This window comes from Crinia signifera, chromosome 19 (genome assembly GCF_055691185.1).
Source record: "Crinia signifera chromosome 19, ASM5569118v1, whole genome shotgun sequence".
Taxonomy (NCBI): domain Eukaryota; kingdom Metazoa; phylum Chordata; class Amphibia; order Anura; family Myobatrachidae; genus Crinia; species Crinia signifera.
The window spans coordinates 58235908-58250915 of record NC_139226.1 but is presented as its reverse complement, the minus strand read 5'-3'; the positions used below and the strand labels follow the sequence as shown (position 1 = coordinate 58250915).

General features: G+C 47.4%; 1 protein-coding gene and 1 long non-coding RNA gene across 2 annotated transcripts in view; one reads left to right on the top strand and one right to left on the bottom strand.

The window, feature by feature from the left end:
• Positions 1-2179, bottom strand: part of LOC146042576 (branched-chain-amino-acid aminotransferase, cytosolic-like) — a 42000-nt gene extending 39821 nt beyond the window's left edge. Inside the window, exon 1 of the mRNA XM_083162631.1 lies at positions 2024-2179. Within this exon, the coding sequence (XP_083018757.1) occupies positions 2024-2050 (27 nt within the window). The 5' untranslated portion in view covers positions 2051-2179. The remainder of the gene's footprint in view (positions 1-2023) is intronic.
• LOC146042577 (uncharacterized) overlaps positions 1-15008 on the top strand; it is a 39048-nt gene that overhangs the window by 14793 nt on the left and 9247 nt on the right. The gene's annotated exons all lie outside the window — the stretch shown is intronic.

The window sequence follows — 15008 nt, the reverse complement described above, 5'->3', positions numbered from 1 at the left end:
CTGAAAACTTTAGTGCTAAGTAGGGCGGATTTAAGCCTGTGAAGGGCGAGTCAGGCACCACACTATCAGCGTTTAAACACCACGGCAAGAGCACATTATACTCTGTGCATACATTAGGATAGATACCCTATGGGCCACATTTATCAAACAACATTTGCAGCTAAATCCCCTAAGGGGTTTTCGGGGTTAGCCGCAAATATTGGGTGCCAGACGGCTCCCCGACAGTCGGGATTCCGACAGTCATTCCTCCGACGTCGGAATCCCGACTGCTCCCTCGTGGGGGTCCACGACCCCCATAGAGGGAGAATAAAATAGGTGGCGACCTGCAAGGGGCTTCATTGCACTCCCCACGCTGTGCAGTTGGGATTCCGACGTCTGACTAATGACTGTCGGAATCCCAACTGTCGGGCTAATACCACACCCCAAATATTAAATATCACCCGAATGTACCAAAGGAATCTCCGATCCATGTTGCGACACCCCCCCTGCATCGTTGCCTGCCGCATCCCCCTTAGGTTTCTATGAGGGATGGGAAGCTGCCCGATGCATCAACATCGGGCAGCCCGGCTTCGCATTACTGGGCTATTGCCATTCTGAGATGGTGACAGCCCATTGTAGCCTATCTGCGACAGGATCGCACTGCTGCCTGGGCAGTGCGGTCGGCTGAGGGTCAGCACTAACCGCGCATGTGCAGACCCCCGGCTTCCAGCCGAGCACATCGCAGGGATGGGCTCCTTTAGGAGCCCTGTCCCTGCACTTGTGGGATGATATATTCCAGCGCTAATATTGCATTTTAAAATGCGATCCGGGGCAGTAAATTGCAAGTTGCAATCAAATGGCCATGAGGGAAAGCAGTGGTCTACCTGCTCTGCCATGGTGGGAACATTACACACGAGAGGTTGTTACCTTAATTATTAAACCGTCATATTTCCTATACATACAGATTGTCTCAATATGCATTTTGGGATTTTTTTATATCTAGAAAAATTTAGGTCAAGATTTTAAATGGCTAAGATTTTGATTGATGTTATATATGTTTCCATGCAGGGGAGAGGGGTGCAAAGTAATCAACAAGGGAACCTTGTGGTAGTCAGCATTAGGAAGCTGCATTTGCTTTTGACAACCAACAATTTATAGCACAAGTAGCGTTATCATGAGATCTGCACAGGAATGTAGGTCAGCCAGGTCATTCCTAGAACAGGGAATATAGTACAGATAAGGGAAAGGATTTGGGATGTGTTGTCAAACTATGCTACTAATAACTGGTGTGGTAGTTTAGGTCGACAATGAATAGGTTGACTGCAAAAGGTCGACACATGTAAAAAGGTCAACATGGGTTTTTATGTGTCAATTTGTAGATTTTATAACATGGAACCCAAATAAATCTACAGCTATGCTTTGAGCAAGGTGCCCGACTCCGCTACCACTGCCCTCAGAAGACCAAAACTAAGTAATGTCAACCTTTTGTGCAGGTCGACCTTGTCATTGTTAACATATGGTGATGACATTGTCAATCATCAATATCCCATACGTATATATTTACAGCGTTGTAGCCTGCATGTCAGAGGTCGGATGAGCACACTGTAATGTGTAAAATGTTACACATTTTATATACGGTAACTAATGTATATACTGTATATCACACGCAAACATAATTATGAATGCAAAAGACCTATATAGATTGAATAATTTAACACATTGTAGTGTACAGTGTACCCTATTGGCAGGTTTTATGTGAATAGAGTCTCAGGTACAGATACGTCACACATGTACCTGCAATGTCACAGAGTGTGGGAGGAGGGGAGTGGGAGATGTCACAGCTGATCCCCCCCCAGGCCAGGTACACTCCACAGCATACCCAGGAAAGTTATATGCTCCATGCCGGTTGGCAATGTGATCGGTGCTTGCTGCCAACATGCATACACTGTACCTAACATTCCCTCCGTGTGGCAGCACCCCCACCCCGGGCGCACACACAGCAGCGGGTCACCACCGCACACAACCACCCAGCAGCAGCGCTCACCGTCACCCAGGATAATGCTGCTGCCATGTCTGCTGCCGCCGCGCTCCCGTTCTCTGCTGCTCCTTCCGCCGCTCTCAGGTTCCTACCCGCGGGCGGCCTGAATAATAACTGATAGAGCGCAGGGACTGGGGGGGAAATATCAGCATCAGCAGCCAAGCGGGCGGGGCCAGCCTAAGCCGTCCCAACCAACGTGCTACTGCTGCCGTGGTGTGTACAGTCAGTCCCGCCCCCTATGTACATATCACATACACCCCACTCATCTTCATGTACACTGTGCTGCACACTATTATATACACAACAACACATGCACCCGACTCCTCTTCATGAACACAACACATATCACATGCACCCCACTCCTCTGCATATACCCATATATGACATGCACCACCCACTCATCTGCATATACACACGCTGCACCCCATTCCCCTATATACACATAACACATGCACTACACACTCCACACTACACAATTCCTCCGTATATACAGGTCATATGCGCCCCCACTCCTCTGCATATACCCATATATCACATGCACCACCCACTCATCTGCATATACACATGCTAAACCCCATTCCCATATATATATATATATATACACATAACACATGCACTACACTTCTCTGCATGAACACATATCATATCACATGCACCCTATTCCTTCGTATATACAGGTCATATGCACCCCACTCCCCTGCATGCACCGCACTCCTCTGCATATACACATACCTCATGCACCCGAGTCTTCTGCAAAACACATATCACATGCATCCTTTGCATATATACATGCTGCACCTCATTCCCTTATATATACACATATCACTCCACTGCATGTACTCCTATCACATGCACACCATCCCCTTTTATATACTGGTCACATGAACCCCTCTCTTCTGCATGTACACATATAGGACATGCACTTCACTCCTCTGCATATACATATAGCATCCATGTACACAACGCTGCATGTACACACATTCCTCTGTATGTAAATATCACATGCATATATTGCATACATGTATCATAGCATCCACTTTACTCCGCTGTATTTATACACATCACATGCATCACACTCCTCTGCATGTACACGTATAACATGCACCACACTCCTCTGCAGGTACACGTATCACATGCACCACACTCCTCTGCATGTACATGTATCACATGCAACACACTCCTCTGCATGTACACGTATCACATGCTCCACACTCCTCTGCATCTACACGTATCACATGCACCACACTCCTCTGCATGTACACGTATCACATGCTCCACACTCCTCTGCATGTACATTTAGCATCCACCTTACTCCGATGTATATACACATATGACATGCACCGCACTCCTCTGCGTGTACACGTATCACATGCACCGCACTCCTCTGCATGTACATGTATCACATGCACTCCTCTGCATGTACACGTTTTGCATGCACCGCACTCCTCTGCATGTACATGTGTCACATGCACCGCACTCCTCTGCATGTACACATAACACAACCCATTGTTTTGCATGTACACTTCATGTGAAATGCACACCACTCCTCTACTAGTAAATATCAGGTACCCCACTCCTCTTCATATACACATAACATGTACCACACTCTCATTTGCAAGCATGTACATATAACATGTACCCCACATCTCTGCATGTATATATTACATACACCCCACTCCTCTGCATTTACATAACAACATGTACCCCACTCTTGTAAACGTACATTACAATTACATTACATTCCATATACAACACTCCTCCCAAAGCATGTACATATCACATTCAGCTCACTTCTTCTGATATACAGATCACATATACAGTAAAACACACCCACTTCCCTGCCAGCATGCTTGTACATATCATATATACACCAATCCTCTGCAAGCATATACAAATCACCCTCCACTGCAAGCATGTACATATCATGCATGCCATTCATTTACATTCTACTATCTGCTTATGAACTACAAGTAGACATAAAAGAGACACCCCATTCATGGTATATACATGTCTGAATCACAGAAACACCCTGCTTATGGTAACACTAACTACATGTAGACATGTCAGACACACCTAATTCTCTGCATGTTGCCATGACACAAGCACCCCGCACGCACTACCCCCCTGCTCTGTAGTGTACACACACCCTTGTTGTGATGAAACATGTGCTGCTGTTGCTGCTAACCCCAAACTACAGGACATTGTCTGTAGTGACCACAGGGAATGGGTGTGTTCCCACAACTGCTACAAACATATCCCAGTCAAAAGTAATCCTCCATCCACCCTCCATTGCCTGAGTACATGACTGGATACAGGCGGTCAGATCTCACACTGCTATGTTTCCCGGGGGCGGTATTTCCAGTGACACTAATTCATACAAAGGCCACATGGAGTGCCTTCCAACCGCCTCTCTGACTGCCGACCAATCATTGAGCATCTCCGGCCCCACCCCTTTACTGAGGACACTATACACACCAAGGACGTTCTGTGTGGCCAATCACAGGCCTCCTCTCATTCACACCTCCATGCAACCGATCAGCTGATGCTGACGCTGAACATAAACATATAATAGCTGCACACGTGATATTGGTGAGGTTACTTCAGGTCATATGTGGTACCCCCATAAAAGTTACTCAGGGATTGAAGGGGTTAACATGGACATCAGGGGTTAACTCTCTGTGAACAGCACAAGACTGCAATGTGCTGGGAAGGAGGGCTTTAGGACCCAGCATTGCCTGCCCTGCAGGGGAAAGAGCACATGGAAAGAGAGTGAGTGTGCTGAGACAGGAAGCCTGTGTGAGGAAGACCTATGCTGTTGCTCTGAGGATCTGGAAAGAGAGAGTACCAGGCAGTGCTGAGAGCTGTATTTTGAGCAGGTCTTGGACCCTGAGCTGTGGAAAGTTGCAACAGAGGATGCAAGGTGTGAATCAAGTCCCAGAGACTGAAGGGCAGCATTGGGTACAGAAACTGGGAGCAGAAGAAGCAGAGGCTTGTGTAGGGCACCAAAGGGGAGCTATGAGACATGTCTTACACTTGCAGCCCTGTATAAGACAGTCCTATAGCTTCAGCAGAGATATCTACAGCAGCTGCATACAGAGCCCCAGCAGTGAGAGGTCATCCTGCTACTATAGATAAGGTGGTCATACATCTAAAGCTGTGTACACACGGGCATAAATCGCTGGCAATATGGTCGCTGAGCGTGGGCATGCTGGAGACTTGCCCACCTTCCCAAGGGACTCGATTTTCGGGAGCCTCCTGGTTATTCCGGGAGGGTAGGCAATTATGCCATACATCAGAAAGACCTGCTTACAATCCTGATTGTGTCCAACATTCCCTTCAACTCCCCAGCAGTCCACGTGGTTTTTGGACACACAATGTACTCATAATCCATCATACAATCCAGCTGCTGCATACAACCGGTTGCCTCACAATCGATTGTATGCAACTAAACTGCCTGATAACTGCCACTCAAATGAAGCCGGTTGTTTGAGCCATTGTACGAATGATCGTAGATGCTAAAAAGTACATGCAATCTGCTCCCAATCACGACTGATCAGATGTGCAGCAAGTCTGATTAGAGGATCAATCCTCCAACCTGCGGGGCTGCGCATTGCATGATTATGTGCACACAATCCATCATACAATGCCTCCAGATTGTTTGATTGGGTACAATGTCTTTCAGGTGTATGGGGGCCTTTACTAACACAGACTAAAGTTTTACTAAACAGAAGTCAGCAGGCCTCCGTGTGGTGAGTCAGGGACTGTATGACATTGTGCTATCCTTGCATCACCCATAGACACTTGTTTGGCACATGACTTTGGCTTCATCTATTTCAGTGGTCAGGGAACTCGGTCCTCATTACCCCACACAGTGCATGTTTTGCTGGTAACCCAGCAGGTGCACAGGTGTACTAATTACTCACAGACGCATTTTATAAGGTCCGCAGGTGGAGTTAATTATTTCACTTGTGATTCTGTGAGGAGACCTGCAAAACATGCACTGCGTGGGGTAATGAGGACCGCTGGAACCACTGATCTATTTGCTGGAACCCATGACTGCCCTGTCCAGTTTATTAGCGGGTATGGATCATTAGGTCACCACCATTATGATCGACATAGTCATTAGGTTGACATTGAAAAAGTCGACATGTTTTTTTTTTTAACCAGATTGTCAACATAAACACTAAAGCGTAGCACCATGTGCACTCGTTATGCTTCGGGCACGGTGCCTCGCTGCACTCGGCACACTATTTTATTCTCCCACAACGCCCTAGTGGATGGTAGGACATGAAACACCGCCTGTCAGCACGTCGGCTCAAAAAACAGTAAAAAAAAACATGTCAACCTTAATTCAAGTCGACCTTCCTGCTTGTCCACCTTAAGTCATATCCATCAGCATGAACCATCATGCTGGTGACCCAATGACTGTATCCCTTATTAGTATCTGAAAGAAAAAACGGTACTCTTTACCTAGCACGGCGCCCACGATTTTGATCGTGGGCATCGCAGGTAAAAAAATCGCGGGCATTGAATGCACTAAAAATCGGGTGCGACGCGATGCCCGCGATTTCCCATAGGGAACAATGTTAAATGTCTCAATTGACCCGATTTTCATGTTCAATGCCTCAGATGACCCGATTTTTCCATAGGAAACAATGTTAAATGGCCCACAGAGGCCAAATAGCCACCCTGAAGTGTGAAATGGCCCCCACAATTGTTAACGCCACCCCACGATCAACGTCAACCCGAAGCGTGGCGAGCGCAGCGGTACGCGTCCTATGACCTTTTCATACCCCCACTATCCACGTCGGCATGGAGTTGAGAATAGAATAGTGTGGCGAGCGCGGCGAGCCACCGAGCCCAAAGCGTGGTGAGCGCAGCGGATACCTTCACAGGTAAACGCATCCCTTCGCGGGCTTCACAGGTATCCGCATCCCCTCGCGGGGCTCGCTGCGCTCGCCACACTATTCTATTCTCAACTCCACGCCGACGTGGATAGTGGGGGTATGAAAAGGTCGTAGGACGCGTACCGCCGCCCCTCGCGGGCTCGCTGCGCTCGCCACGCTTCGGGTTCACGTTGATCGTGGGGTTGGCGTTAACAATTGTGGGGGCCATTTCACACTTCAGGGTGCCTATTTGGCCTCTGTGGGACATTTAACATTGTTTCCTATGGAAAAATCGTGTCAATTGAGGCATTGAACAGGAAAATCGAGACATTTAACATTGTTCCCTATGGGAAATTGCGGGCATCGCGTCGGTCGCGTCGCACCCGATTTTTTAGTGCATTCGATGGCCGCGATGGGCGCCGTGATAAGTAAAGAGTACCAAAAAACTATAATACTGTCCCTGTTACACCCCTGTGGCTGGATCCAGTATTGCAGGAGCCATGTATTTGTTATAGGCAGCAGTTCTCCAAGCCGTTTGCAAAGGATTAATTTATGTTTAAAGTGCAGCTTCCTAATTAATTGGCCCATAACGCGATCTTACGATGAAGATTTAAGCTCTGTACACACGCTTAGATTTTTCCCTGTTTTCGATTCGATTTTGCTTATAGAAGCAAAATAGAATCCACATCGAATGGTTTTTAGGACACTTTCAATTCGATGCGCGCTCCCGTTTTCTCAAAATCGAATTGAAAAATCTACTGTGCAGCCAAGGAAATCTCAAATTCGATCCAGTAAATCAAATGAGTACATTGTGCCTACATTGTGAAATCGAAATTGAATGCAAAAGTACAGATCTAATGCCAAATCGAATGGGATGATCTAATGCCAGATCTAATAGAAAATCGAATTTAACATCAAATCTAAAGCAAATCTAAGCTTGTGTACAGTGCTTCTGTGGCACTGTTCCTGGATGCAGGAATACGGGGGTTAACGCCAATTCATAGTATGCACAGTTATATGTTATTCTATATTGGGTGATAGTTTTCACATAAAATGCAAAGTAATTTTTGAATATTTACAATATTAGCAAATAATTGAATTGGTTCCTATTTTAGTGAACAGCTTGCTTGCAGCATCCAATAATCGGTATTCACCAAATTGCAATTGTCTATAATAAATCTGTTCTCTGCGGAGGAAACGGTACTTGTGTATTTTGGCGGCGCCCATCGCATCGCATACCATAACGCATACGATGCGACGCGATATCGTACGATAGTGCACGATGGCATACAATTTTGAAATTGTATGCCATTGTACATGGCATACAATGCCATACGATGCGATGCGATTAAACATTGTATAAGCACCCTAATGGGTGCTTATACAATGTTAAGCACCCTAATGGGTGCTTACAGTGTTAAATGCACCCCCACGCCACCCCTTCACTATAAACGTGAACCCGAAGCGAGGGGCGGTGGTACGCGTCCTACGACCTTTTCATACCCCCACTATCCACGTCGGCGTGGAGTTGAGAATAGAATAGTGTGGCGAGCGCACGCGGATACCTGTGAAGCCCGCGAAGGGACGCGTTTACCTGTGAAGGTATCCGCGTCCCCTCGTGGGGCTCGCTGCGCTCGCCATGCTTCGGGCTCGGTGGCTCAAAAGCACCCTTTAGGGTGCTTATATGATTTTTTATCGTATAGGGGGTCAAAATCGCATCTCATGCCTTCGGGTACATGGCATACGATGCGATACGTTCATCGTACGATGGACATCGGGGGCGCCGCCAAAATACACAAGTACCGAGGAAACTGTTTAACATAGCCCTTGTCTTCAGTGACCTTCCTTACCTCTCTGAAGAGTGGAGAGAATGTGAACCAGGCCCAGAAATCCAGGTTACCAGGTAAAGCCATGCAGTTGCCATTTCATACCACTCGTTGGTGTCACACATATACATACACAGCGCTGTAATGTGCAATGTCATTATAAGGGGAGTGAGTGCAGTATGCACTAGTGTTTCTCTAGCACGCCCTAATCTGACAAGCAGCCATGATAATTGAATATGAGTGAAGCAGGTAACCATTTTGTGCATTCAACCTATATAATTTTCCCTATGGTGGGAAATACATTCTGTCCCCTCATCAGTGACAACCACCCACTGCTAGCAATCACCCCACCCCTGCATCCGATCATCAGTGGCACCCCCCTGCTAGTATATCCCCCTCACCCGATCATCAGCACACCTTTCCCCATCATCCCCCCCTCAATGCTGAGTACAGTCTACCGGTCCTCTGCACAGAGGCCAACGGTACCCGCAGCCACACATCCCCAATCCCCAGGTTTAACAGCCAGTAATAACGATAACCAGTGACTCCTCTCCCTCCCCCCCCACCCCACCACAATTTTTATTGGTTGTAATAATCCTTGAGTCACCCCATCACAGGCAGAAATTTCCGCCATAGAATACAGTAAAGTGTTTTTTTCTTTTGCACCAGTCCCTGAGTGACACCTATTCTTTGCAATATTAGACGATGTATAGATGAAGGGGCCCATTTATCATTGATCACATTTACAATGCGATCTGGGTGGAATATTACCACCCAGGATCGCATTGTAAAATGCGATCAAATCACCTAAATGTATCGCCTGCCAGGCGCATGGACATCCCTGCGATGCGCTCAGCCGGAAGCCGGGGGGGTCTACGCATGCGTGGTTAGCGCTGACCCCCACCGACCATACTGCTCCGGCGACATTGCGCTCATTAGCCCATAGGCTACAATTCTCAGAATGGCGATAGCCCAGGGAAGTGAAGCTGGGATACCCGATGTTGATACATCGGGCAGCTTCGCATCCCCCATAGAAATCTATGGGGGAGGCGGCTGGCGGCGGTACAGGATGGATCGCAGCAGGGATCGGAGGGCTGAAATGAGCAGGACACGGTCATTAGGGCTACAACAACTAGGTCAACACCACTAGGTCAACATGCAGCAACGTCGACATGGGTCTAGGTCGAAATAGCATTAGGTCGACACAATTAGGTTGACATGGGCTAGGTTGACAGTCAAGAGTTTTTCACTGTTTTTTTGAGCCGACCATCCACTAGGGCATGGTGGGAGAATAAAATAGTGTGCTGAGCGTAGCGAGGCACCGTGCCCGAAGCATTGCGAGCGAAGCGGTGCACTTCAAACTGTGTCAGGGTAAAAAAACAGAGAAAACCCCATGTTGACTTTTTCACTGTCGAGCTAGTGCTTGTGTCGACCTAGACCAATGTCAACCTTGCTGAATGTCTTGCTTAAATAACTATGATATTTTACTTAAAAAATAATAATATTGAGTGACACGAGGTGTGATCTCAGTTTATAAATTAATGGAACCTTGAAGAAAATCTGTGATTATTTTGGAGAAACGTGGATGACCAATGTTTTGATAGTTTTAAACCACAGGTTCTCAAAGTCGGTCCTCAGGACCCCACACAGTGCATGTTTTGCAGGTCTCCTCACAGAATCAAGTGAAAAAAATTAGATCCACCTGTGGATCTTTTAAAATGTCAGTCAGTAATTAATGCACCTGTCAGGTGACCTGGAAAACATGAACTGTGTGGGTCCTGAGGACCGAATTTGAGAACCACTGTTCTAAACAATGTGGCGTTTAAAGCATCCAGTGGTTCACATTTGGGACTACACTTCTTGTTACGTTGTGTGTTGCTGTGCATACAGGAGAACCCCCCTAGTTTCTGCTTGGAGTCCCTCTATGTGCAAGATGTTTGCTACATTAGCAGGAGAGGGTCTGATGAAAGCACCACTAGATGAATATCATGATACAGCACACGTCCTTAGCAATGAATGGCAACAGGTAGGATTCCTGCTGGTCTATCTTAAGCTGAGTAAAGGCCCCCATACATTAGTCCGACTTGTCCTAAGGACAAGTCAGACCTGATTTCACCCTGCAGCTCCCCGGGAGGGGGACACACGATTAGGCACTTGATGTGCCAAGGTTTGCATATGATAAATCGCATGGATTTATCATATGCGGTCCCCGGGGAGCTGCAGGTGGAGGGAGCCGTGCGGAGGGGTCATCAGCGGGCGGGGAATGCCGGCTAATAGAGAGCCGAGCAGGGGGAGGCTGCATAGGGAGCCGGGCAGGAGGAGGGCGACAGCGGGAGCAGCGTGCTGGGCAGGGAGGATGATGCTGGCTGACGCAAGCCCCTGTGAAGGTATCCGCGTCCGCTCGCCACACTTTCTATTCTCAACTCCACGCCTACGTGGATAGTGGGGGTATGAAAAGGTCGCAGGACGCGTACCGCGGGCTCGCTGCGCTCGACACGCTTTGGGATGGCGTTAACAATTGGGGGGGGGGCCATTTCACACTTCAAGGTGGCTATTTGGGGTCTGTGGGCCATTTAACATTGTTCCCTATGTAAAATCGGATCAATTGGGCCATTTAACATTGTTCCCTATGTAAAATCGCGGTAATCGCGTCTTTCGCATCGCATGCGAATTTTTGGCCGCATGCGATGCGACCTACGCGATTTACATTTTAACATGGATTTCTATGTAAAATCGCGGGCAGCGCATCGCATGCCATTATAATGGCATGCAATGTACATGCGATGCCCGCGATGGGCGCCCTTCTAGGTAAAGAGTACCGACTGAGCACTCGCTAAGACGCTGCCCGGCTTCTCCCATACCCGGCAGTGCAGCACTGCGCAGGGTGATGAGGTCAGAGGTCACGCTGCGCAGGGCACAGCCGCACAACCCGCCTCAGCCGTCCGCCCGCCCACCCAGCCTTCCCGGCTCCCGGCCACCCCGCCTGCCAACCCGGCGGCAACCCAGCCAGCAGCCCTCCCGCCCGCCCACTCAGCATACCCAACTCCCAGCCACCCAATCAGCCCGGCCTCCCACTCAGCAACCTCGCTCCGCAAATGTAAGTAAATAGTGGGCGGCCAGGGCGTTTTTTTTGACTGACGCGTACTTTACGTTTGTGTTTGTGTGTGTGTGTGTGTGTGTGTGTAGGGATGCCAAAGCATGGCCAAATAGCAAAACTGTAGCAGGGTAGTATGGGATGTGTAGTTCAACAACAGCTGGAGGGCCAAAGGTTCCCCATCCCTAGTCTAAATATTTATCCTCCCTCCAATCCTGTCACCCTCCATAAATGTATGTTAATTTTGAAAAACAGTATGAATAAAATACTATTTAAAAAAACAAACATTTGATTTTTGCTTTCAAATAACTCGCACTGTACTATTGATGTACTCAGATTACCCTAGACAAAGGAACTGGTTCCTGTAACAAAAGGTTGCATGGAATGTAAATTCCCACAGACTGGTATAACAGGACACTTGGCTTTTCCAAGCTTAGCACTAATCTTAGCTAATACATGCACTGCATGATTTAATAAAATACAGCAGCAAACACTGACCTATATATCCTGGTATTTCAGTTCAAGGTAATATATAGATTTATAGCTGAAATTCCGAAAAAAAAATAATTTGTGGTAGATGTACTAAAGTTTCTAAAACAGACAAGTGTTGCCCATAGCAACCAATTAGGTTCTGTCTATAATTTTCTTGAATACAATAGAGCAGTGGTTCCCAAACTGTGTGCCGTGGCACCAGGGCAGCCGAGAGGTATGCCATGCCCTGGCAACATTTTTGGCCGTGGCCTAATCACGGGAGGTGTGGTCACCTCCAGCGATTAGGTCACGCCCCCAAACATTTAGGGGGGGGTGAAAACACACTTTAAAGGTGAGGGAGGAGTGTTATTGTCGCCCTCCTCAGCAGCAGCACATACCTACAGCATGTGCTGTGCTGACAGCAGGCTCAGCATGAGCTCTCATGCTGTCAGTGAGACACACATGCTGAGCCTGCTGTCAGCAAAGCACATGCTGTAGGAGTGTGCTGCCCTGGAAGAACGGAGGAGCAAACCTGGGCACGGGTAATTAGTACCACCCCCCACCCCCACCCCCCGGCTCGGGTTGGTGGTCCAGGACTGATTCAAATTATGGTCAGTGTAATTGGCAAAACCAGAGCTTGTGGCTGCAAATAATACAGTATGTGGACAAACAGAAGCAAATCTTGTCCCTCACCACATAACTGTCCATACAGATGACATATGAACACAATTTATTTAATTGAGATTTTTTTTCTTAATTTCTCAATAAGAATCTTTTGGCCTAGGGGTGCCATGGACAAAATTATATCCAGGGCGTATTAAATAAGGTGGCAGTCTGTGTACAGCCTCTGTCTACCCCCCCCCCCCACACACACACACACACACACACACACTTTATCCAGCAGCATGGTACACTCTGAGCACTAGGGTCACTAGTAGACCCTAGCGTAAGTCCAGGGAAAGGAAGAAGCAGTCATTTTGCTTGTGATTTCTGCAGTACTGCTACCACAGGTCACCTGAGTGGTTAGTATTGAAGAAGTGGGTACACTGAGTCAATCCCAGGCGCTATTTCTGACAGGGGAAATAGCACCCGCCGGCTAATCAATGCTGTTGTTTCCGACAGCATTGAAGGCAGATTCCGAAAAAATAGATCTGGCTTTAAAATCAGTCGGATCTGTTTTGTCAGAAACGGCTGTGGATTGTCGAAATTCATGGTCGTTTCTCGACAATCCATGTCTGCGTTCGCCGACACGCACCCTTTTCTCCACTTGACAGGTGGAATATTGAAATACGTCTGTCGGGAAACTGTCAAGCCGGGCGAAAACATGACAGGATTCTGACTGTCGGAGCGGAACCTAAGATTGAATACCGCCCGATGCAGAATATTAGAATTGCCTACAGAGAATCCCTACCCCAAGCAACATAGAAGAGTAACACATTTCAGGGAACTTGCGATGTCATGAAGCACATGGCTATGACAAATTATTATTAATTCATATTTGACAAGGAATCTGTGTGTTTATCCACCCCAAAACATAATAGAATAATTGCAATCACTCTACACTTTGCTTTGTTATTAGGCATTAAGGGACAGATTGCAGTTAAGAAATTTCGGTACTTGTTTCTTAGCATGGCCACACCGATGTTGATCGGGTCGGTCGCATCGATCGCATCGCATGCGATGCGACCGACGCGATGGTCCCGATTTTTACATTAATTGAAATGTGAATAGGGTCCCTGGGACCCTATTTTACATTGGATTCAATGTAAAAGTCTCCCCAGACCCCAATTTTAACCCTCTCAATGGCACCCCACGATTGACGCCAACCCGAAGCGTGGCGAGCGTAGCGAACCCGCGAGGGGTGGTGGTACGCGTCCTCCGACCTTTTCATACCCCCACTATCCACGTCAGCGTGGAGTTGAGAATATATAAATGGCACAAGACCGACGCGATGAACGCGATTACAATGTTAAATATATTTTAACATTGAACCCTATGGCAAAATCGGGTCCATCGCGTCGGTCGCGTCGCGTGCCATGTTAATGCACCCGACCGACGCGATGGACCCGATTTTGCCTTTGCCGGCAAAATGGACCTGATTTCAAAGGAAATCGGGTCCATCGGGGGTAATCGTGTACCTTAACTTAAGGTACACGATTACCCCTGATGGTGGCCATGCTAGGAAACAAGTACCGAAATTTCTGACCAGTAATAGTAGCTGATTTCTGCTCACTCCTCCAGAGGCCACCAGCAGTTAACATGTACAGCCGCTGCGACTTTTGCGTGCAGGTACCATGCTCTTGCAAGTGTCCCTAGAAACTGCATTGTCTCTCGTATAGAGATGGGCCCAGAATGCCAGGACCATGCATTCTTATGACCAGCCTTGCCCCTACCTGCACATTACATGCTACAAATCTCATTATTTCTCTACACACAGTATACATTGCAAGGTCTTTAAGCATGAGCATAGGCACTGGCTGCAATGTAGTAACCTGGGAGGTGCATCGTTTCTCCACTTGCAAGTCATTTTATTGTCTGCAAAATATTGCACAAATTACTGTAGAAACGTGAATTTAATTTGACTCTTAATAGAGCAGGTTATTTCACTTACACCTAAACGTATGCAGCATTTCCAGTTTCCTGGAGATTGCCACCTGTATGATCCAAAGAGAGATCACATGGACATACAACAAGAGAGAATGTTTTACAATTGG